This window comes from Clytia hemisphaerica, unplaced genomic scaffold, assembly GCF_902728285.1.
Source record: "Clytia hemisphaerica strain Z4C2 unplaced genomic scaffold, Clytia hemisphaerica genome assembly, whole genome shotgun sequence".
NCBI lineage: Eukaryota > Metazoa > Cnidaria > Hydrozoa > Leptothecata > Clytiidae > Clytia > Clytia hemisphaerica.
The window spans coordinates 707074-732434 of NW_027103741.1; the positions used below are offsets into that span (position 1 = coordinate 707074).

At 38.7% G+C, this 25361-nt stretch overlaps 2 protein-coding genes across 2 annotated transcripts; one reads left to right on the forward strand and one right to left on the reverse strand.

Annotated features, from left to right (window-relative positions):
- Nucleotides 1-559: 559 nt before the first annotated feature.
- Nucleotides 560-10420, forward strand: LOC136805239 (uncharacterized). Its single transcript, XM_067061818.1, has 12 exons — nucleotides 560-661; nucleotides 939-1316; nucleotides 6842-7136; nucleotides 7241-7374; nucleotides 7699-8248; nucleotides 8376-8620; nucleotides 8726-8810; nucleotides 8916-9029; nucleotides 9162-9245; nucleotides 9512-9571; nucleotides 9713-9790; nucleotides 9991-10420. The coding sequence occupies exons 1-12, from the start codon at nucleotides 587-589 to the stop codon at nucleotides 10389-10391; spliced, it is 2499 nt and encodes an 832-aa protein (XP_066917919.1). The 5' UTR covers nucleotides 560-586; the 3' UTR covers nucleotides 10392-10420.
- Nucleotides 10421-11531: 1111 nt separating this feature from the next.
- LOC136805240 (uncharacterized) lies at nucleotides 11532-12812 on the reverse strand. Its single transcript, XM_067061819.1, has 2 exons — nucleotides 12647-12812; nucleotides 11532-12452 (listed from the first exon to the last, which is right to left on the reverse strand). Exons 1-2 carry the CDS (start codon nucleotides 12736-12738, stop codon nucleotides 11543-11545), a joined length of 1002 nt encoding a protein of 333 aa, XP_066917920.1. The 5' UTR covers nucleotides 12739-12812; the 3' UTR covers nucleotides 11532-11542.
- Nucleotides 12813-25361: the final 12549 nt, after the last annotated feature.

Genomic DNA, 25361 nt, shown 5'->3' on the forward strand with positions numbered 1-25361 from the left:
CAATGAAAAATCGCCGCCATTTTGTATCCACGTATCAATGTGCTCTCACTTAAATTTGCGCGCTAATGATTTATGTAATAATTACGCAATAGAACGAAGGCGTTGTTCCCTTTATAGATTGAACAAAATATGCCAGCAAGTAGTGGAATAACAAGTTCCATAAAAACACTGAACAAAATGATCACTTTAGTAGAGACTGAAATGTGTCTAAATATAGTGTCCATTTAATTCTTTAAAAAGGAACAGAGAACAAAGCAGTCAATACCAATTTACAATGGAACAAAATGGACTCAAGTTAACAAATTGTTCCATTGATTAACTACAATTGAACAAAATGGTCCTTTGGGACCAAATTGTTCTGTAAAATTGTGTTCTCTACGCATTCCCTAAAATGAGGAATATTATAGAAAACAGCTACATTAAGCCATTTGATTGTTTTCTATTCCCTGCGCGAATAACACAATATATTATAAAAGGAACCATTTTTTGTTGAAACGATATAAAAGGATGCGAAAATTTTGTGTTTTCATTCCTAAACACACATTAAGAGAGAGAAAGAGTGTGTGTGTATGCAATATTCTACAACATGACTGGAAAACCTGGCCATGCCCTGCAGAACAAAAAGGTGATTGCTGCTCTGGAAAGCAACATTATTTTGAACGTAAGTGAAATTAAGTTCCTTATAGTTTTTTGTCAGTTTGCAAGTTTGCAAACATTCTCTTTTTTCTTAATACTACTATCTACTATTTACACCAAAGACAATTTTAGATTTCAATTTAGTTTGTAAAATATTTAATTTTTGATCCACCAAGTTAGTTTTGCTAATTTTTCAAAAATTCAAAAGGAAAGCCATTCATAATATTTCTTTCGCTGTTTTGACTCGTAGTTTATTCAGTTGAATATGTTTTTTAATATAAACCAAATATTATATGTTTCAGATTCCAAGAACATGCCCAACGATCAGTTTGCGCGTTTTGTCAAAGGAGGGGGAAGCACTGGCACTACGTCAAGAAATGGACGTGAAGATTGCACAAATCGCTGGTGTCGAATTTGTAATTTCGTGCCTGACAGGCACGGAAAACAATAAGAAGTCAAAGAAAATTTTCGATAAACAACAAGAGAAAGATGAGGAACAAAGCACAATAAAGAAAGGAGTGGCTTATTTTGTTGTGGTGGCGACCGGCGGTGTTGAAGATGGAATCAGACAGGTGATTGCGTCCGCTGGTTTCCAGTCTCAAATTTCTTTTATATGTCCACGTGGTGACAAACGGGAATCAACAGACCGTTCTTTGAAAATGTTGGCTTCAGTAATGAAGGTATGTTCATTTGCAAAATAAATTTCACACAGAACGGAAAACAGGTGATATTTCCAAAACTAAAACAAGAGTAGCAATAAATTCTGAGATGACAGACTACGAAACTTTGAAACATTGATAATGTCGTTCAAACTAGATTGAACTTGGTAGCCCTGTGTAGCCCTGATGTAGCCATGATGTAGCCCTGGACTTTTAGCTTGGAAAAGGTTGGGTAGCCCTGGATATTTAGATATGTTTTGACTTTTTTTCACTGAACTTGGTAGCCCTGTGTAGCCCTGATGTAGCCATGATGTAGCCCTGGACTTTTAGCTTGGATAAGGTTAGGTAGCCCTGTAGCCCTGGAAATTTAGATATGTTTTGACTTTTTTTCACTGAACTTGGTAGCCCTGTGTAGCCCTGATGTAGCCATGATGTAGCCCTGGACTTTTAGCTTGGAAAAGGTTGGGGAGCCCTGTAGCCCTGGAAATTTCGATATGTATAGACTTTTTTTCTACTGGGACGATAACGAAAGTACTCGATATTTTCAACTGAAAGACTTTGAAACATTGATAATTTCGTTCAAACTACATTGAACTTGGTAGCCCTGTGTAGCCCTGATGTAGCCATGATGTAGCCCTGGACTTTTAGCTTGGAAAAGGTTGGGTAGCCCTGTAGCCCTGGAAATTTAGATATGTTTTGACTTTTTTTCACTGAACTTGGTAGCCCTGTGTAGCCCTGATGTAGCCATGATGTAGCCCTGGACTTTTAGCTTGGAAAAGGTTGGGAAGCCCTGTAGCCCTGGAAATTTCGATATGTATAGACTTTTTTTCTACTGGGACGATAACGAAAGTACTCGATATTTTCAACTGAAAGACTTTGAAACATTGATAATTTCGTTCAAACTACATTGAACTTGGTAGCCCTGTGTAGCCCTGATGTAGCCATGATGTAGCCCTGGACTTTTAGCTTGGAAAAGGTTGGGTAGCCCTGTAGCCCTGGAAATTTAGATATGTTTTGACTTTTTTTCACTGAACTTGGTAGCCCTGTGTAGCCCTGATGTAGCCATGATGTAGCCCTGGACTTTTAGCTTGGAAAAGGTTGGGAAGCCCTGTAGCCCTGGAAATTTCGATATGTATAGACTTTTTTCTACTGGGACGATAACGAAAGTACTCGATATTTTCAACTGAAAGACTTTGAAACATTGATAATTTCGTTCAAACTAGATTGAACTTGGTAGCCCTGTGTAGCCCTGATGTAGCCATGATGTAGCCCTGGACTTTTAGCTTGGAAAAGGTTGGGTAGCCCTGGATATTTAGATATGTTTTGACTTTTTTTCACTGAACTTGGTAGCCCTGTGTAGCCCTGATGTAGCCATGATGTAGCCCTGGACTTTTAGCTTGGATAAGGTTAGGTAGCCCTGTAGCCCTGGAAATTTAGATATGTTTTGACTTTTTTTCACTGAACTTGGTAGCCCTGTGTAGCCCTGATGTAGCCATGATGTAGCCCTGGACTTTTAGCTTGGAAAAGGTTGGGAAGCCCTGTAGCCCTGGAAATTTCGATATGTATAGACTTTTTTTCTACTGGGACGATAACGAAAGTACTCGATATTTTCAACTGAAAGACTTTGAAACATTGATAATTTCGTTCAAACTACATTGAACTTGGTAGCCCTGTGTAGCCCTGATGTAGCCATGATGTAGCCCTGGACTTTTAGCTTGGAAAAGGTTGGGTAGCCCTGTAGCCCTGGATATTTAGATATGTTTGACTTTTTTCACTGAACTTGGTAGCCCTGTGTAGCCCTGATGTAGCCATGATGTAGCCCTGGACTTTTAGCTTGGAAAAGGTTGGGAAGCCCTGTAGCCCTGGAAATTTCGATATGTATAGACTTTTTTTTTTACTGGGACGATAACGAAAGTACTCGATATTTTCAACTGAAAGACTTTGAAACATTGATAATTTCGTTCAAACTACATTGACCTTGGTAGCCCTGTGTAGCCCTGATGTAGCCATGATGTAGCCCTGGACTTTTAGCTTGGAAAAGGTTGGGTAGCCCAGTAGCCCTGGAAATTTCGATATGTATAGACTTTTTTTCTACTGGGACGATAACGAAAGTACTCGATATTTTCAACTGAAAGACTTTGAAACATTGATAATTTCGTTCAAACTACATTGAACTTGGTAGCCCTGTGTAGCCCTGATGTAGCCATGATGTAGCCCTGGACTTTTAGCTTGGAAAAGGTTGGGTAGCCCTGTAGCCCTGGAAATTTAGATATGTTTTGACTTTTTTTCACTGAACTTGGTAGCCCTGTGTAGCCCTGATGTAGCCATGATGTAGCCCTGGACTTTTAGCTTGGAAAAGGTTGGGAAGCCCTGTAGCCCTGGAAATTTCGATATGTATAGACTTTTTTTCTACTGGGACGATAACGAAAGTACTCGATATTTTCAACTGAAAGACTTTGAAACATTGATAATTTCGTTCAAACTACATTGACCTTGGTAGCCCTGTGTAGCCCTGATGTAGCCATGATGTAGCCCTGGACTTTTAGCTTGGAAAAGGTTGGGTAGCCCTGTAGCCCTGGATATTTAGATATGTTTTGACTTTTTTTCACTGAACTTGGTAGCCCTGTGTAGCCCTGATGTAGCCATGATGTAGCCCTGGACTTTTAGCTTGGAAAAGGTTGGGTAGCCCTGTAGCCCTGGATATTTAGATATGTTTTGACTTTTTTTCACTGACCTTGGTAGCCCTGTGTAGCCCTGATGTAGCCCTGATGTAGCCCTGGGCTTTTAGCTTGGAAAAGGTTAGGTAGCCCTGTAGCCCTGGATATTTAGATATGTTTTGACCTTTTTCTAGTGGGGCGAAAACGAAAGTAGTCTTGAATATTGTGACGTAATACTAAATATTGTTGAAGATCTGAAAATCCAGGGCTACAGGGCTATATAAGCTCCTTCAACCTAAAAAGCCAAGGCTACAACAGGGCTATGGCAGGGCTTCGCAAGGCTACCCGTTTATTTCATTAGTCTCATGTTTTTTTTTGTTCAATGGAACTATACAACTTTTGGCACTTTTCTACTGGGGCGAAAACGAAGGTAGTCTTGAATATTGTGACGTAATACTAACTATTGTTGAAGATGTGAAAATCCAAGGTTACAGGGCTACATAAGCTCCTTCAACCTAAAATGCCAAGGCTACGACAGGGCTATGGCAGGGCTACCCAAGGCTACCTGTTTATTTCATTATCCTTATATTTTTTTCAAAGTCAAGACAGCCTTTGCTCTGAAAATTTAGGATTTTAGCATTTGGGGAAATTTTGGATTTGTGTTACTTCCCCTGGGAATAAACATTAAGTAACCTTAAGTTTTTAACAGAAAGACCTTGAAACATTGATAATATTTTATTTAAACTGAATTAAACTTAGTAGCCCTGTGTAGCCCTAATATAGCCCTGATGTAGCCCTGGACTTTTAGCTTGGAAAAGGTTAGGTAGCCCTGTAGCCCTGGAAATTTAGATATGTTTGACCTTTTTCTAGTGGGCCGAAAACGAAAGTAGTCTTGAATATTGTGACGTAATACTAAATATTGTTGAAGATGTGAAAATCCAAGGCTACAGGGCTACATAAGCTCCTTCAACCTAAAATGCAAAGGCTACGACAGGGCTATGACAGGGCTACCCAAGGCTACCTGTTTATTTCATTATCCTTATATTTTTTTCAAAGTCAAGACAGCCTTTGCTCTGAAAATTTAGGATTTTAGCATTTGGGGAAATTTTGGATTTGTGTTACTTCCCCTGGAAATAAACATTAAGTAACCTTAAGTTTTTAACAGAAAGACCTTGAAACATTGATAATATTTTATTTAAACTGAATTAAACTTAGTAGCCCTGTGTAGCCCTAATATAGCCCTGATGTAGCCCTGGACTTTTAGCTTGGAAAAGGTTAGGTAGCCATGTAGCCCTGGAAATTTAGATATGTTTGACCTTTTTCTAGTGGGCCGAAAACGAAAGTAGTCTTGAATATTGTGACGTAATACTAAATATTGTTGAAGATGTGAAAATCCAAGGCTACAGGGCTACATAAGCTCCATCGACCTAAAAAGCCAAGGCTACGACAGGGCTATGACAGGGCTACCCAAGGCTACCCGTTTATTTCATTAGTCTCATGTTTTTCTGAGTTCAATGGCGAACTATACAACTTTTGGCACTTTTCTACTAGGGTGAAAACGAAAGTAGTCTTGAATATTGTGACGTAATACTAAATATTGTTGAAGATGTGAAAATCCAAGGCTACAGGGCTACATAAGCTCCTTCAACCTAAAATGCCAAGGCTACGACAGGGCTATGACAGGGCTACCCAAGGCTACCTGTTTATTTCAATATTTTTATATTTTTTTCAAAATCAAGACAGCCTTTGCTCTGAAAATTTAGGATTTTAGCATTTGGGGAAATTTTGGATTTGTGTTACTTCCCCTGGAAATAAACATTAAGTAACCTTCAGTTTTTAACAGAAAGACCTTGAAACATTGATAATATCTTATTTAAACTGAATTAAACTTAGTAGCCCTGTGTAGCCCTAATATAGCCCTGATGTAGCCCTGGACTTTTAGCTTGGAAAAAGTTAGGTAGCCCTGTAGCCCTGGAAATTTAGATATGTTTGACCTTTTTCTAGTGGGTCGAAAACGAAAGTAGTCTTGAATATTGTGACGTAATACTAAATATTGTTGAAGATGTGAAAATCCAAGGCTACAGGGCTACATAAGCTCTATCGACCTAAAAAGCCAAGGCTACGACAGGGCTATGACAGGGCTACCCAAGGCTACCCGTTAATTTCATTAGTCTTATGTTTTTCTGAGTTCAATGGAACTATACAACTTTTGGCACTTTTTCTAGTGGGTCGAAAACGAAAGTAGTCTTTAATATTGTGACGTAATACTAAATATTGTTGAAGATGTGAAAATCCAAGGCTACAGGGCTACATAAGCTCCTTCAACCTAAAATGCCAAGGCTACGACAGGGCTATGACAGGGCTACCCAAGGCTACCCGTTTATTTCATTATCCTTATGTTTTTCTGAGCTCAATGGAGCTGTACAACTTTTGACACTTTTTTACTGGGGCGAAAACGAAAGTAGTCTTAAATATTGTGACGTAATACTAAATATTGTTGAAGATGTGAAAATCCAAGGCTACAGGGCTACATAAGCTCCTTCGACCTAAAAAGCCAAGGCTACGATTGGGCTATGACAGGGCTACACAAGGCTACCCGTTAATTTCATTTAGTCTCATGTTTTTCTGAGTTCAATGGAGCTATACAACTTTTGACACTTTTTTACTGGGGCGAAAACGAAAGTAGTCTTAAATATTGTGACGTAATACTAAATATTGTTGAAGATGTGAAAATCCAAGGCTACAGGGCTACATAACCTCCTTCGACCTAAAAAGCCAAGGCTACGATTGGGCTATGACAGGGCTACACAAGGCTACCCTGTTATGTTGATAGTCTCAAGACTTATTTTTTCTTACGTCTGTTTTTTTACCATTTGCATTTGTCTTTAGGATCACAAAACAACTTTTGGCACATCGCTTGCGACCGAGTTGGGCCAGCGGACGGCTAACATTATCACTTACTGCCAAAAGTATTTTGTGTTAGTACGAAATTGGGCAGAAAGATTACGGACTGCTGGTGTCCATTTTGACGTCATTTGTGGAGCACCAAACTCCTGGGAAGAAATCGTCGACAATTGGGTGCCAGGAACACAAATTGGCCGTGCATTGGAGTCGTTGAGAGAAGCTATGAAGTCTGGTGATCATGCAGCTTTCCGAGGAAGAGTGTACCGGAAGTATGAAAAGGGTAATTTCATACTTGACATTTTTATCAATGACCTTTCCAACGCTTTTCTATACACCTAAGTCATTATCTAGATATTAATACTCATTTCACTCCTTTTCTTTCAGCAAACTTTGCCTATCACAAAATAGGTAGCGCAAAGACTTATCTTAATTCCATCATTGTCATTCCACAAATCCAAGATGCGATCATGCAACACAAGGCGGCATTACTAGGGATTCTGTCCGACCCTGGATGTAATGTAAGACATATTATTTCTATACACGTCGATACCGATTCTATATAGTCGATTTTTCTAGCTTTGCTAGCTAACAAACAAACAAACTTGGCTTTGTTTTGGCTTCTTCAATAAACAGAAGAAAAGGAAAAAATCAAAACGTAATAGTCTGCATTAAAATACAAAGAACTCGATTTTCTTGGAATAGATTTTAATTGTTCAGGAAAATACTCCAAATTTACGATTCTCGTGAAAATGAGCTCTCACCAAACAATATGAATATGATGATATATGAAATATTTTATTTCTGAAATATTTTAATTGCATTAAACCGTGTTTTATTTTCAGGCAATCAGTCAAATTGTATTCGATCCCGATATAATCGAAATAAGCGGTGGACTGTATTACAAGCTATCAAGCAGATCTCTCACGTCATGCCCCTACAAACCAACAGATAAAGGACGCATTTCGCCGCGTATATTTAAAGAAGTACCGGACAAAGTGGATAAAACTGGTGGTGTTTTTGCCGACGCTGTGAAAAACAGTTTTCCAGATATTAAAGAACAAATGGAATTCATTGTCAAATTTTACCAGTGCTTGCTTGCATTTCAGCTACCACAAAAGACAACAAAGCTGGCACTGGTTGGTCCAAAAAATTCAGGAAAAACCTCGTTCGTCAACGTTGTCAGAGGATTGACCCATCCTGAATTTATCGCCTCTTTGTCAAAGGAAAAGATCTTTGGCATGTCTATGATCAACAGTGACACTCAATTCATCTTTATCGACGAGTTGAGTTCCGAAATCATGGCTGGTGATCAAGCCAAAATCCTTCTTCAAGGTGGTCCAATCACTGTGCCAAGAAAGCATGAAGAACCTGAAATCGTTGACAACCAAGCAGGTGAGCCAAGAAAGTTATTTTCAAGAAAAGCTTTATGTGCAGTAAACAGTGACAGTTCTAGTACATATTTTGCTTTTAACGCATCTGACTTTTTGTTTGTAAAAAGACTTGTCCTTTCTGTTTTAAGGAATTTTCGTCACATGCAACGCGAAACCAAATTATGGCGATGATCAGAGGAACGTGGAAGACAGACTCAATTACATGGACACGGTACCATTGGCAGTGACGGACACAAGCGCTCCAGAGTGGATCTTGGATCACAGCTTCGAAATCTTGCTGTGGATGGTTGATCAGATGAAGAAATACAATTGTTACGTGGCAAGAAAAGAACTGTTTTTCGTCCGTGATGTCACCGACTACGTTCAACCAAAGGTAAAATTCAAAGTTAACATTTGTGTTAGTTGGTAACAGATACTCGGCGGATTTATATTCTAAGGCATAGAAACAAATTTTTCATTCGTAATTCTATTTTTTTAGATCACACTTTGTCTGCCACAAGGAGATTTGATGAAACTGGCAGGGGTACGTTGTGAAGCTCAACAGCAAAACGCTCAAAATCATGGTAAATATATTATATTTCTAATTCCCAGTAGCAATAATCGAACAATGGTTTTTCAAGATTTCACCAAAAGGAACCGTCTCATAGTTGTGCTCAATTATTTTTCAGATTGTAATACAAGTTCTTCGACGAACTCGAGCAGCGAACGGGTGACAAATGATCGACCAGGATGTTCGAAGTGGCACAACGATTCACCTTCGAGTGGCTCTGAAGGTGCCATTAGTAAGTTTTTTCACTCATAATCTTTTGAAATCTAGTGTAATTTATTGGCACTGCATCCATGTGCTGACTAAGTATCAAATCCAACAATGAACCTTTTAATTCGAATTTAATACATTTTTTTCTTTTATTCAGCTAAACGTTTTGAGAGAATCTCGAAAAGAAGGCTCACAAAGAAGAGACGTATAGAAGAGAGTAGCGAGGATGAATCGGAAGAAGGTAATTTACAAAATATACTACAGATATACTTTATATCTAGATATATCATTATATATTTTTATATTATATCATTATAATGATATCATATATCAATTTACTCTCACAAACACCACAATCATAACATGTGATTTGAGGCTTATGGATAATCTAAAACTACCTAAACTTGTGGCTAACATGGCCTGAACATAAAAAAATCATCTGAATCTAAAATGGATACCGAGACAAATTTCTGATGCTAAAGTGTGCCATTCTTTTTATTGATTTAGAACAACCACCAAAACGCCAAAAGCCGTTAGCAGAATCAATAGCGGATAAAGAACGTAAAGGTAAATTATATTATATACATGGTGTTACAATCGGATTTTAGGTACATGAAAACAACAAAATATTTGAATTTCAATTAGTTGTGTCCAATACCTCATTTGGTCTGGCTGATTTTTTACTAACCTTTTTCCCTGCATTTTTAGATCATGAAAGTTTAATGAAAGATGTCAACGAGACGATGAACTACCTCTTGGCACAATTGGACTATTTTTCTTCGTCTGGTGAGTCAAATATTGTCAACATAAACAATGTAGTTTAAAAAAAAGAAACCAGGGTTCGCGCATCGGCTTGTATGCTTAGAAAACTGAATCTGAAAGGGAATTAGAAACAGGAAGGGAAGAATCTGTTTATTCTTCTTTCTTATATTTTTATCTTAATAATGACATAATATACATATATAAAGAACTTTTTCAACATTTAGACGGTGAGCAATCGATCGATTTTGAGGCGACCTTCATAAAAACAAGCCGTGCTCATTTTGTTCATAAGGCCGAGAAGAATGATAAAACCATCTTCAGATACGTGGACATAAATACACCAAAATACTGGGCAGAGATGACTCGGCTCATCGTCAAGTGGTTTGACAGAGGAACAAGATTGTCATTTGCGCATTACAACACATTCGATGACAATTTCATGAGGCATGGTGGTTTGGCGAGGAGAGGGGCTGTTCCGACTATTGATGCTTGGTTTTTGGTGTCTGGAAGGGTTCGGAACGGCTTTGACATCCTTGGCTATTTGGACACATTCCCTTGGATCGAAAAGGAGTTAGAGTCGATCCGTCGACACCTCGACATCATTGTAAAGAGAAAATTGATTTAAATCTTAATAAAACCTGTCTATTTTATTTTTTGGCATACCTTTGATCGAAAATATTCTGAAAAAACTTCTCTCCTTTTATCAATATTCCTGAATTCCTGAAATTTTGTTTTAATTTACAAAACACAAAATTTATAACAAAACAGTAATTTGCTACCTACGAAACAGAGATTTACATTACATAGCACAAATCAAAGTGAATAAAATTTAGGGTAAAATTTAAAAAATTAAAACAACAACAGTTATGCATCCAACATCCAACAAACAGCAAATATCCATATTTTAAGTGTTTTTAATTTTGGCCTTCTCTCCAGTCTTTTCATCACAACAGGAAGCTTTCTTTTTCTTCTTTTTTGAAACTTCTGCGTCGCTCCCGTCTGCATCGCTCAGCAGCCAAGCTGGAGTGGTTCGTTTGAATCTGACTTTGTAGATTTTTTTTCTGCCCATGTGTTTGACAATTTCGTCCACAGTCTTTAAATTTTCTGGTATCTCATTGTCTGTTTCGGACGTAACATAGTCTTCGGAAACCACCACAACGTCACTCATGATGTATGTGACGAGAATGAACTGATTTTTTTATTCAAACGTTTCCCATTTTATAGATTTTTGGTAAGGTAGACCCCAGTCCTTTATTGTAATTGAACTTTGATCGACGACGTGTACAAATTTCAATGGTTTAAATCTGCTGACTATGCTGACACCTTTAACCCTAAGAAACAATCTTTCTTTCTTGAAAATAGAAGAACATGCTTACAATAAATATCATTTGTGCATGTTTTGAAAATTGATAGACAACAAAGCTCTTTGAAATTGGATAGCCCTGAGTAGCCCTGTTGTAGCCCTGTTGTAGCCCTGAAATTTTAGCTTGGCAAATGTTGGGTAGCCCTGTAGCCCTGGTAATTTAGGATTTGTGACATTTTTGACGAAACCGAAAGTAGTCTTACATTTTCAACTGAAAGGCTTGGAAACATTGATAATCTCATTTAAACTAAATTGAACTTAGAAGCCCTATAATGTAGCCCTGATGTAGCCCTGGAGTTTTAGTTTTAGTTTTTAAGGATTAATCGAATTTGTTCTTTTCTTTGACATATTTTTTTATAAATAAAAAATATTAGATTAAATTTGATCAAATTTTACAAATCTTACAAAAAATATCAACTGTCATCATCAAATAGTTTTCTAAAACAGGCACTGTCAGATCTAACCCTTAACGAGTCTCTAGTTCTTGATGGATGAAATTGAAAACTTAAGTCCTTTAAAATCAGGGCCCAGGATTTACGTCCGTACTTTTGGATACCCTGTTTTAAATAACGATCCTCTTCGTTAGTAAATTTCACATTCTTTGTTTGTCTCTTAGTAACTTGTTGTTCAGCAACTTCTCTTTTGACGACAACATTATCTTTTGGTACATCTAAAACATGACGAGAGCTGTTTGCTGACATTGCAATATCTTCACCCTCCACTGTGTGTGTGATTGTCAGGTCTGTAATTTCATCAAGTGATTCTCTTATTGGCTGATACGGATCTCTTTCGGTTTGATTTGTCGTCTGATTGATGTGAGAACTTGAACCACGAAAACTAGGTTCTCCTCCCTCTATTATACGCTGACTCTGGCTCAGAACCTCGTTGTCGAATGAGCAAGAGATGTTATTGAACATGCTTACCAGGTTTTTGTTAACGTCCGTTCGCGCTTCCTTTGTCATCTTGTCCATGCATTTCTTTCCTTCGACTGCAACGATTCTGGATTGCGTCTTCTTGTAATGTACCTTTGCAACTGTCGAACTGTGCTTTTGATCCTCAGTAATAAAATGTTGCTCTTCTAGATTGAGTCGTTCGCTGCTTTCCGTTTCGATTATTTGCCTGTACCGTGTTGGATTGATGTGTTTGCCAATTGCTTGATGAACGAGAATTGTCATAGCAGAAGTCAGTGACTGAAATTGAGTGCCGTTTGTTGAGAGCAGTAAGAAATCACATTGCGGATTTAAACGAGGTCTTATGTGTTCCAAATACAAGTCGATTATTTCAATTGTGTCGTCCGATAAGATTAAAGTGTCAAAAATGTACCTGAAAATATAAAACAAAGAGTTTTATGTTATGATTGTGTTTTTTCTGTTTTTCATCATATTCAACACAAATACATATTTGCCAACTTTTACTTTCATGATGATGATATGTAATGATCTATAATAGCTTTGATTAAGAAAAGTTTGATTCGGTGTATTAATTATAATGGATCTATTTTGATTAAATATTGATACCTTGATGCTGTTTTAAACTCTCTCTGGTCTACAAATCCACCATTCCCTCTTGCTTTGTTTACCATTCCGACGGTAAGAAATTGATAAGTCATAGGTCTTGAACATTTCACTCTCAGGAACAATAAAGTGGTAATGAATCGAATGCAAAATACCAGTTCGCCTTTTGTTAAAAGTCTAGCTTCTTCACTATTGGCAGACTTTTGGATGATCGTTTTGAACTGTCCCATGTGATGAGGTATGACTTGCTCCATGTCTTCTAACGTAGCCCAACTATTTCTAGCAATGAGAGTTTCCAAATCGAGGTTACGATTACAATCAAGGTTCTTTCTTTTACGAAGGTTTTCAGTTGCTCTCCTTAGATACACCTCTACAACAGTAAAGCAACGTAGAGTATTATCAGATACACCGTTTGCCTTTCTAAAATCGATAAAGTCACTAAGAGCTTTCACGTAGTTCAATGCACCTGAAGGACCAACCTTCCAATTAGTCTCTAAAGTTTTCAAAAATGAAATAAAAATTGAAGCTGATGACAGACAGCAATCAACAAATTCGTTTGTCAGCTCAATGTCATTTTCATTGTTTCCCATGGCCTGCATAAAATATTTCATTGATCGTTTTCCAATTTGCCGGGACTCTCTGTTGCTTTTTCCTCCTCCACAGGGTGTTCCAAGCCAGAGCAAAAAATCGTATCCTATACCTTTATCGAGTGAAAAAGACGGCTTACCGGCAGTCCAAGCTCGTTTTGTAACTCTAAATGTGTCAACCATGTCTTCACGTTTAACCTCGGGTTGTTCATCAAAATAGTAATACCATGGGTGCTTCACGTTTATGTGTTTTCTCAATCCGCGGCAACTTTTGAAATCTCCATGTAAACAAAGTTTTATTGGACAAGTGTAAAAGTTTTGCCCATTTGGACGTAATTTTAGCGTTCGTTTTCCATGAGCGGCACCAACTAAAGTCTTCCAGTTGACCTGCAGTCGCCTTGAGCGACGCATCGTGAATGAAAGGAGCAAAGTTTTCCCTTTTTATGTAATTTACAAATTTAACTCTGTTAGGGGGTTTGAAATATAAAATTTCCATTGATTTAGAAAAGGGAGAAGCATCTCTCAAACCCCCTTTAAAAAAATGCCCAATGAGAAACGTGCGCGCGTAGCAGATACCACCAATGAGGTACGATTGGAAATTAAAATTCCCACGGTAGCGAACAATTTGAGTTAATGCAAAGATCAAATTGATCTTAATTAAAAGAAAATGATACTCGTTTTTGTAACCAACACACAAAAAGAACGAGAGAACACTAAATTCCTACACACTATGAACACTTTATTCCCTAGACAAGGAACTATTCGTACAAGCACAAGAAAAGAACGATAAATTCATTTGCACTATGTACACATTTTATTCCCTAAACGGTGAACAATTTATTCAGTAAAAAAATCTGAACAGTTTGTTCGATATTAAAAGGAACAAAGGAACGTTTTCTATACCTTTGAAGTTATAAAGAATAAACTATTCTTTAGAGAACATTTTATTCTTTCAAAGAAAACTAAAAAGAACAGAAAGTTCCTTTGGGAACAAAAAGTTCATTGAATAGATGTTCCTTGGGAGTTCCCTAAATACAGTGTTTGACCAAAGATCAACTACATTAAGCCATTTGATTGTTTTCTATTCCCTGCGCGAATAACACAATATATTATAAAAGGAACCATTTTTTGTTGAAACGATATAAAACGATGCGAAAATTTTGTGTTTTCATTCCTAAACACACATTAAGAGAGAGAAAGAGTGTGTGTGTATGCGATATTCTACAACATGACTGGAAAACCTGGCCATGCCCTGCAGAACAAAAAGGTGATTGCTGCTCTGGAAAGCAACATTATTTTGAACGTAAGTGAAATTATGTTTCTTATAGTTTTTTGTCAGTTTGCAAGTTTGCAAACATTCTCTTTTTTCTTAATACTACTATCTACTATTTACACCAAAGACAATTTTAGATGTCAATTTAGTTTGTAAAATATTTAATTTTTGATCCACCAAGTTAGTTTTGCTAAGTTTGCAAAAATTCAAAAGGAAAGCCATTCATAATATTTCTTTCGCTGTTTTGACTCGTAGTTTAATCAGTTGAAAATGTTTTTTTAATATAAACCAAACATTATATGTTTCAGATTCCAAGAACATGCCCAACGATCAGTTTGCGCGTTTTGTCAAAGGAGGGTGAAGCACTGACACTACGTCGAGAAATGGACGTGAAGATTGCACAAATCGCTGGTGTCGAATTTGTAATTTCGTGCCTGACAGGCACAGAAAACAATAAGAAGTCAAAGAAAATTTTCGATAAACAACAAGAGAAAGATGAGGAACAAAGCACAATAAAGAAAGGAGTGGCTTATTTTGTTGTGGTGGCGACCGGCGGTGTTGAAGATGGAATCAGACAGGTGATTGCGTCCGCTGGTTTCCAGTCCCAAATTTCTTTTATATGTCCACGTGGTGACAAACGGGAATCAACAGACCGTTCTTTGAAAATGTTGGCTTCAGTAATGAAGGTATGTCTATTTGCAAAATAAATTTCACACAGAACGGAAAACAGGTGATATTTCCAAAACTAAAACAAAAGTAGCAATAAATTCTGAGATGACAGACTACGAAACTTTGAAACATTGATAATGTCGTTCAACTAGATTGAACTTGGTAGCCCTGTGTAGCCCTGATGTAGCCATGATGTAGCCCTGGACTTTTAGCTTGGAAGAGGTTGGGTAGCCCTGTAGCCCTGGATATTTAGATATGTTTTGACTTTTTTTCACTGAACTTGGTAGCCCTGTGTAGCCATGATGTAGCCCTGGACTTTTAGCTTGGAAAAGGTTGGGAAGCCCTTTAGCCCTGGAAATTTCGATATGTATAGACTTTTTTCTACTGGGACGATAACGAAAGTACTCGATATTTTCAACTGAAAGACTTTGAAACATTGATAATTTTGTTCAAACTACATTGAACTTGGTAGCCCTGTGTAGCCCTGATGTAGCCATGATGTAGCCCTGGACTTTTAGCTTGAAAAAGGTTGGGAAGCCCTGTAGCCCTGGAAATTTCGATATGTATAGACTTTTTTTATACTGAGACGATAACGAAAGTACTCGATATTTTCAACTGAAAGACTTTGAAACATTGATAATTTCGTTCAAACTACATTGAACTTGGTAGCCCTGTGTAGCCCTGATGTAGCCATGATGTAGCCCTGGACTTTTAGCTTGGAAAAGGTTTGGTAGCCCTGTAGCCCTGGATATTTAGATATGTATAGACTTTTTTTCACTGAACTTGGTAGCCCTGTGTAGCCCTGATGTAGCCATGATGTAGCCCTGGACTTTTAGCTTGGATAAGGTTGGGTAGCCCTGTAGCCCTGGATATTCAGATATGTTTTGACTTTTTTCACTGAACTTGGTAGCCCTGTGTAGCCCTGATGTAGCCTTGATGTAGCCCTGGAGTTTTAGCTTGGAAAAGGTTTGGGAGCCCTGTAGCCCTGGAAATTTCGATGTGTATAGACTTTTTTTCTACTGGGACGATAACGAAAGTACTCGATATTTTCAACTGAAAGACTTTGAAACATTGATAATTTCGTTCAAACTACATTGAACTTGGTAGCCCTGTGTAGCCCTGATGTAGCCATGATGTAGCCCTGGACTTTTAGCTTGAAAAAGGTTGGGAAGCCCTGTAGCCCTGGAAATTTCGATATGTATAGACTTTTTTTCTACTGAGACGATAACGAAAGTACTCGATATTTTCAACTGAAAGACTTTGAAACATTGATAATTTCGTTCAAACTACATTGAACTTGGTAGCCCTGTGTAGCCCTGATGTAGCCATGATGTAGCCCTGGACTTTTAGCTTGGAAAAGGTTTGGTAGCCCTGTAGCCCTGGATATTTAGATATGTATAGACTTTTTTTCACTGAACTTGGTAGCCCTGTGTAGCCCTGATGTAGCCATGATGTAGCCCTGGACTTTTAGCTTGGATAAGGTTGGGTAGCCCTGTAGCCCTGGATATTCAGATATGTTTTAACTTTTTTCACTGAACTTGGTAGCCTTGTGTAGCCCTGATGTAGCCATGATTTAGCCCTGGACTTTTAGCTTGGAAAAGGTTGGGTAGCCCTGTAGCCCTGGAAATTTCGATATGTATAGACTTTTTTTCTACTGGGACGACAACGAAAGTACTCGATATTTTCAACTGAAAGACTTTGAAACATTGATAATTTCGTTCAAAGTACATTGAACTTGGTAGCCCTGTGTAGCCCTGATGTAGCCATGATGTAGCCCTGGACTTTTAGCTTGGAAAAGGTTGGGTAGCCCTGTAGCCCTGGATATTTAGATATGTTTTGACTTTTTTTCACTGAACTTGGTAGCCCTGTGTAGCCATGATGTAGCCCTGGACTTTTAGCTTGGAAAAGGTTGGGAAGCCCTTTAGCCCTGGAAATTTCGATATGTATAGACTTTTTTCTACTGGGACGATAACGAAAGTACTCGATATTTTCAACTGAAAGACTTTGAAACATTGATAATTTTGTTCAAACTACATTGAACTTGGTAGCCCTGTGTAGCCCTGATGTAGCCATGATGTAGCCCTGGACTTTTAGCTTGAAAAAGGTTGGGAAGCCCTGTAGCCCTGGAAATTTCGATATGTATAGACTTTTTTCTACTGAGACGATAACGAAAGTACTCGATATTTTCAACTGAAAGACTTTGAAACATTGATAATTTCGTTCAAACTACATTGAACTTGGTAGCCTTGTGTAGCCCTGATGTAGCCATGATGTAGCCCTGGACTTTTAGCTTGGAAAAGGTTTGGTAGCCCTGTAGCCCTGGATATTTAGATATGTATAGACTTTTTTTCACTGAACTTGGTAGCCCTGTGTAGCCCTGATGTAGCCATGATGTAGCCCTGGACTTTTAGCTTGGAAAAGGTTGGGTAGCCCTGTAGCCCTGGATATTTAGATATGTTTTGACTTTTTTTCACTGAACTTGGTAGCCCTGTGTAGCCCTGATGTAGCCATGATGTAGCCCTGGACTTTTAGCTTGGAAAAGGTTGGGTAGCCCTGTAGCCCTGGAAATTTCGATATGTATAGACTTTTTTTCTACTGGGACGACAACGAAAGTACTCGATATTTTCAACTGAAAGACTTTGAAACATTGATAATTTCGTTCAAAGTACATTGAACTTGGTAGCCCTGTGTAGCCCTGATGTAGCCATGATGTAGCCCTGGACTTTTGGCTTGGAAAAGGTTGGGTAGCCCTGTAGCTCTGGATATTTAGATATGTTTTGACTTTTTTTCACTGAACTTGGTAGCCCTGTGTAGCCCTGATGTAGCCATGATGTAGCCCTGGACTTTTAGCTTGGAAAAGGTTGGGGAGCCCTGTAGCCCTGGAAATTTCGATATGTTTTGACCTTTTTCTAGTGGGTCGAAAACGAAAGTAGTCTTAAATATTGTGACGTAATACTAAATATTGTTGAGGATGTGAAAATCCAAGGCTACAGGGCTACATAACCTCCTTCGACCTAAAAGGCCAAGGCTACGATTGGGCTATGACAGGGCTACAGAAGGCTACCCTTTTATTTCATTAGCCTCATATTTTTTTCAAAGTCAAGACAGCCTTTGCCTTGAAAACTTAGGATTTTAGCATTTGTGTTTCTTCCCCTAGAAATAAACATTAAGTAATCTTAAATTTTTAGTAGAAAGACCTTGAAACATTGATAATATCTTATTTAAAATGAATTAAACTTAGTAGCCCTGTGTAGCCCTAATATAGCCCTGATGTAGCCCTGGACTTTTAGCTTGGAAAAGGTTAGGTAGCCCTGTAGCCCTGGAAATTTAGATATGTTTGACCTTTTTCTAGTGGGTCGAAAACGAAAGTAGTCTTGAATATTGTGACGTAATACCAAATATTGTTGAAGATGTGAAAATTCAAGGCTACAGGGCTACATAAGCTCCATCGACCTAAAAAGCCAAGGCTACGACAGGGCTATGACAGGGCTACCCAAGGCTACCCGTTAATTTCATTAGTCTTATGTTTTTCTGAGTTCAATGGAACTATACAACTTTTGGCACTTTTCTAGTGGGGCGAAAACGAAAATAGTCTTAAAAATTGTGACGTAATACTAAATATTGCTGAAGATGTGAAAATCCAAGGCTACAGGGCTACATAAGCTCCTTCAACCTAAAATGCCAAGGCTACGACAGGGCTATGACAGGGCTACCCAAGGCTACCCGTTTATTTCATTATCCTTATGTTTTTCTGAGTTCGATGGAGCTATACAACTTTTGACACTTTTTTACTGGGGCGAAAACGAAAGTAGTCTTAAATATTGTGACGTAATACTAAATATTGTTGAGGATGTGAAAATCCAAGGCTACAGGGCTACATAACCTCCTTCGACCTAAAAGGCCAAGGCTACGATTGGGCTATGACAGGGCTACACAAGGCTACCCTTTTATTTCATTAGCCTCATATTTTTTTCAAAGTCAAGACAGCCTTTGCCTTGAAAACTTAGGATTTTAGCATTTGTGTTTCTTCCCCTAGAAATAAACATTAAGTAATCTTAAATTTTTAGCAGAAAGACCTTGAAACATTGATAATATCTTATTTAAAATGAATTAAACTTAGTAGCCCTGTGTAGCCCTAATATAGCCCTGATGTAGCCTGGACTTTTAGCTTGGAAAAGGTTAGGTAGCCCTGTAGCCCTGGAAATTTAGATATGTTTGACCTTTTTCTAGTGGGTCGAAAACGAAAGTAGTCTTGAATATTGTGACGTAATACCAAATATTGTTGAAGATGTGAAAATTCAAGGCTACAGGGCTACATAAGCTCCATCGACCTAAAAAGCCAAGGCTACGACAGGGCTATGACAGGGCTACCCAAGGCTACCCGTTAATTTCATTAGTCTTATGTTTTTCTGAGTTCAATGGAACTATACAACTTTTGGCACTTTTCTAGTGGGGCGAAAACGAAAATAGTCTTAAAAATTGTGTTGTAATACTAAATATTGCTGAAGATGTGAAAATCCAAGGCTACAGGGCTACATAAGCTCCTTTAACCTAAAATGCCAAGGCTACGACAGGGCTATGACAGGGCTACACAAGCACAGGAAAAAAATTTCGATTTCCAAGGTTGGAAATTCAATATTTTTGGGTTGGAAATTTTGGTTTTATAATTGAAGGTTGGAAATTTGAGCGATTACCTTAAGCTGATTTGGAAAACGTAAATTACCCATAGGTTTTGTAGAATAAACCAATGCCCTTGAAAAATCAAGTGAAAAAAACCCATGTAGAAATGACAATTTTCCAAGGCTGGTTGGAAAACATGACTTTTTGGGTGGGAAATTTTTATTTTCCAAACAGTTTGGGAATTGTAAAAAAGGTCAAAATCGATGTGAAAATACATATTTTAGTAAATTTGATACCTCAAGTTGAAAAACTAGACTTTTTGGGTCGGAAATTTGTGTTTCTCCCAAACAGTTTGGAAATCGTTAAAAATCCATGTGGAAATTACATTTTTCTAAGATTGAGATCCTTTCTTGGAAAACTAGACTTTTTGGGTTGGAAATTTGCGTTTCTCCAAACAGTTTGGAAAACGTTAAAAATCGATGTGGAAATTACATTTTTGTGAAATTGAAACTCTTTCGATTGGAAAACTAGACTTTTTGGGTTGGAAATTTGTGTTTCTCCAAACAGTTTGGAAAACGTTAAAAATCCATGTGGAAAATACATTTTTGTAAAATTGAAACTCTTTCGATTGGAAGACTAGACTTTTTGGGTTGGAAATTTGTGTTTTTCCAAACATTTTGGAAAACGTTAAAAATCCATGTGGAAATTACATTTTTCTAAGATTGAGATCCTTTCTTGGAAAACTAGACTTTTTGGGTTGGAAATTCTTTTTTTTTTTTTTTTTCGTTCAAGCATTTTCGGAACGTAATATACTAGAGAAATTAAATACAAGTCGGTATTGAAAAATATAAAATATACTATATACCGGAGCCTGTCCCGGCATGGATCTTTTGGATTTAAATAAAATTCTACTAGAATTATGGATTATGTATAAGAAAGGAAAAATAAAAACTTAAACTTCATCTTGAGGGAGTCGTACTCTACCTCTCGATCCACGGATGCATCTCACTGTAGATCTAACGAGCGAGAAGCATATGATAGTTCTAATGCTGTTAGTAACTTTTGAGAAAGTTTCATGTCTTTTGTCTGCTATCATTTCAGCTAGACGCTTGTAAAATAACGTACATTCACGTCCCATCGCACCATTTGCCGCAAAAACAAGCGGAGAAAAAGTCCCATTTTCGGCTTGCAAAATACGTTCACCATATTGTCTCTTCTTTTCGCGTTCATTGGATGATAAGCAGTTCTCAATTTTTGAATTGGTGTACCTTCGAGCAAACGGGTTGAAAACCCTCACATCAAAAAATGCTCTTTGGCCAGCAGTCCAAAAACTGAGAGCGCTTATATCCAGTCTCGCCTCGCGTGAGACATTTGCATGTCTTGGTAGATCTTCGTTATTAAGTTCGTTTAATAGGGGTTCAGTTCTTACATCTACGCACACTTCTCTTAGCAATTTGGACGTAATGTCTCTAATTTCATTGTGTCTCAAAGACACGAATCCTCCCTTCTTGCACGAGAGCGCGTGTGCTAGATCGAACGATGATCCGCACGCGCAAGTTGATGGTAGTCGGTCGAGAGGCCAGTTGTATCGAATTCTGATGGCATCCCAAAACTCTTGCTTGGTCAGCTCGAAACCTTGTTCATTCAAAGGGATGGATGTCAGCCAATTTGAAACACCTTTTTGATTGAGCGTCTCCATCGTTCGTTTGGTGTTGATGTCGGCTGTCTCCAAGAAAGCTCGTAGCTTTTCCTGGTGACGTTGCTGCCGTTCGTTGTGAAGACGAGACTTGGATTTCGCTTCGGGTGCACCGTCATTTGTTTGAAGGATTTGATTCTGCAGTGCCACGGTTGCACTCATCGAGTCTCTGTGATCGTGGCTCGATTCTTCGGCGTAGATTTTCAGTCCCATTCCGCCGAGACGTGGAGGTAAGGAAAGCATTATTCTTTCCTGGTCGTTGATGATGCGTCCACCAGTTAGTGATGGAATCAGTCGGTGCCGCACAGCTTCGTCGACTCTTTTCAGCTCGTCATTGATCGTTGGGATGGTGCGTAGGAAGTACGTCAGCTTATGTTGGTAGCTGCTGACGTAGGCTGAGTAGGCTGCTTGTGGATAAGTTGCTGCGATTTCAGCAAGAAGATTAATCTCCTGGGTCCAATCGTCGATCTTTTGGTTGATGTACTGACTTTTGTTTTCATCCGTACCAATCACCGCCCCGAGGTGCCGTTCGCCATCGGATGTTATTTTGATATCGGTACCAGCAAACTTTTCCTGTGCTTGTTCGAGTTGGTCGGGTTTAACAATCAGCCAAGATTTTGTTGGTTGTGGATAATAACCGTAGGATGGACCGATCTCGAGGAGATGATCCCACCATTTCTTCAATGCGTCCAAGGACCCAGCTGCTGTGATATCGTCGGCGAAGGCGACCATTCGGTTGTGGTTGTTGCCTATACCAATGAGGAGGATGTTAAGCATCGGTGTAACACCCAGAGCGTAGATAGCCATACCGAGTGGATCTCCTTGAGTGGTTCCTTCTTGGGATTTGATTTCTAGACCTCCAACGACGAAAAGTCTAGCTGGGCTGGAGTAGCAGTTCGTAACATATGTTGCGATTTCGGGACAGATATACTTGATATTGTGGATCAGGGCTTCTCGATTGATGTTGTTGAAGGCGTTGGCTGCGTCGACAAGGATGACAGCGTCTGTTCTTTCGTTGGTATACATCCGTCTCATGGCGTGGATTGCACCCTCGCTCCCAGAACTTCGTCCGCACATTTGCGCGTCAGATGAACCACGTACAACGTCTTCAGAGAATGCGGCCATCACAACTTTCCCCATGATTCGTCGGAGGACTTCTCCAACACCTATCGGTCTAAGTCCAGGGTTCTTGTTGAGAGGTACAAGACGTGAAGCAAAAAGTGGTGCTAACGTTGAATCCTTCACATCGATGGAGCATATCTTTCTGATGAGCGCTGCAACTGATTTTCGGAGGTCTGTACCCGTGTCTCCGTAGTCTCTTGATACGAGGATTCGTCTCCATCCGTCCGCATCCAAGCCCGAGGGTCCGGAACCACCACGAGTGATCTTTGCAGCTTCGTACACCATCTTGTCGTCAATGACGTCAAATATTACATTTTCGACGGTTTGAAGTGGACCTTGCAATTTGACGTCTTCTTCAGCTTTACGTCCTTCTGGATGTTTGACTTTTAGTAGATCTTTCGTTTGATCATTCAGTGGTAGGATTCCCCCTTCCATATTGTTCGACAGAAGCTTGATAGCTGAGTTCAAGTTTCCTTTTGATACGTGCTCGCGAAATTTTCGAGAAATGACATTGATGTTTTTCTTTCTATCAACTTTCGGTAGTCTCTTTTGAAGGGTGTCTGCTTCTCGAAACAACTGGTCAAATTCTCCTTGCTGCCAGAGTTTGAGCCTTCGATTTAGTGCATCGACATGATGCTTACTCTTGGAGTTCTTGGCCGGTTTTTGCAATAGAAGCGCTGGCATGATATGTACTGCGTACATCGCACATTCTTTAATCGGGCTGTCGGCTAACCATTCGTTGATCAATCGGGTAGTTTCTTTGATGTAGTCTTTCCCGGTCGAACCTTTCGGCAGCATAAAGATGTTCTTCCTCCAGTACACTATCTTTTCATAGCATTGTTTCAGTTCGTGAGTTGCTTGATCGCCGTTGAGTTGGCCCCACATGAAATGATGTTGTACCATGGGTTCTTGAGGTGGAGGATCCGGTGGTCTGGGTGGTGGTGGAACTGGAAGTGGTTGAACGGGTCCATTGCAAAATGGAAGATGTTGTAAGACGCCGCGTTGTGAACGAAATCTTTGCTGTCCACACCTTTCGCACGCCACTAAATTGTTCACGTTTGTTCGATTGATTCGGTTTTCAGCATTTTCGGTCGGATCAGCTTCGTTTGGCATTTTGATACTTAAAACCGGCTGCGAAAGAATCTTTACAGAAGACAATCACCTTTTGTTGCAAATTTGGTCTGCTTTTTGTATCTGTTTATCTTCTTTTTTGCTCGGTTTTCTTCAATATTACCGGAGCGCTGAACTTAACGACCGTCCGCCATCTTTTCTTAACGAATCTGTGTTGTTTTTCCAACCTTGGGTTGGAAATTTGCGTTTCTCCAAACAGTTTGGAAAACGTTAAAAATCGATGTGGAAATTACATTTTTGTGAAATTGAAACTCTTTCGATTGGAAAACTAGACTTTTTGGGTTGGAAATTTGTGTTTCTCCAAACAGTTTGGAAAACGTTAAAAATCCATGTGGAAAATACATTTTTGTAAAATTGAAACTCTTTCGATTGGAAGACTAGACTTTTTGGGTTGGAAATTTGTGTTTTTCCAAACATTTTGGAAAACGTTAAAAATCCATGTGGAAATTACGTTTTTCTAACCATTTTCTGCGCATGTCCTAGGGAAAACCACAAGCGATTTTTCGCTCAAAACTGTTTTGATATATAGCTAACCTAGATATTAGGTTATAATATGAGCAGTCAAGCTGTAAGTTTCCGTCAGGTGAGGCGTCTCTTCGGAGCGGCCTCGGTCAATCGTAGTGAGTTCGCACAGTGAAGCACATAGGGTACTTGTGTCATAGTTTCAAATAGCGCCCTGCTGAGCTGTGTGAGTGATCTAAGATCAACCACGTATCTGTGCGAACAATAACGAGAGATTGACCGGGAGCCATCGAGCCTAGGCTAGCGAGTGACTGTTCACAAAAACAAAAACCTTGTTTAAGATCTCTTTTCCACATCTCTGCCATCACCTTTTGGATTTTGGCTTTTTTCAACGTGAATTTTAAAAAATTCCAACCTTGTTAAGTTTGGATTTTGGCTTTTTTCAACCTGGATTTACGAAAATTCCAACCTTGTTAAATTTGGATTTTGGCTTTTTTCAACGTGAATTTTAAAAAATTCCAACCTTGTTAAATTTGGATTTTGGCTTTTTTCAACCTGGATTTACGAAAATTCCAACCTTGTTAAATTTGGATTTTGGCTTTTTTCAACCTGGATTTACGAAAATTCCAAGCCATGGAAAATGCAAAATTTTCAACCTTGGAGAATGTCCCACATTTTCAGGTTGGATTTTCCATTGGATTTTATCTTTTTTCCAACTAAGAAAACTTGAAATTTCCAACCTTGGAAATCGAAAATTTTTTCCTGTGAAGGCTACCCGTTTATTTCATTATCCTTATGTTTTTCTGAGTTCAATGGAGCTATACAACTTTTGACACTTTTTTACTGGGGCGAAAACGAAAGTAGTCTTAAATATTGTGACGTAATACTAAATATTGTTGAGGATGTGAAAATCCAAGGCTACAGGGCTACATAACCTCCTTCGACCTAAAAAGCCAAGGCTACGATTGGGCTATGACAGGGCTACACAAGGCTACCCTGTTATGTTGATAGTCTGAAGACTTATTTTTTCTTACGTCTGTTTTTTTACCATTTGCATTTGTCTTTAGGATCACAAAACAACTTTTGGCACATCGCTTGCGACCGAGTTGGGCCAGCGGACGGCTAACATTATCACTTACTGCCAAAAGTATTTGTGTT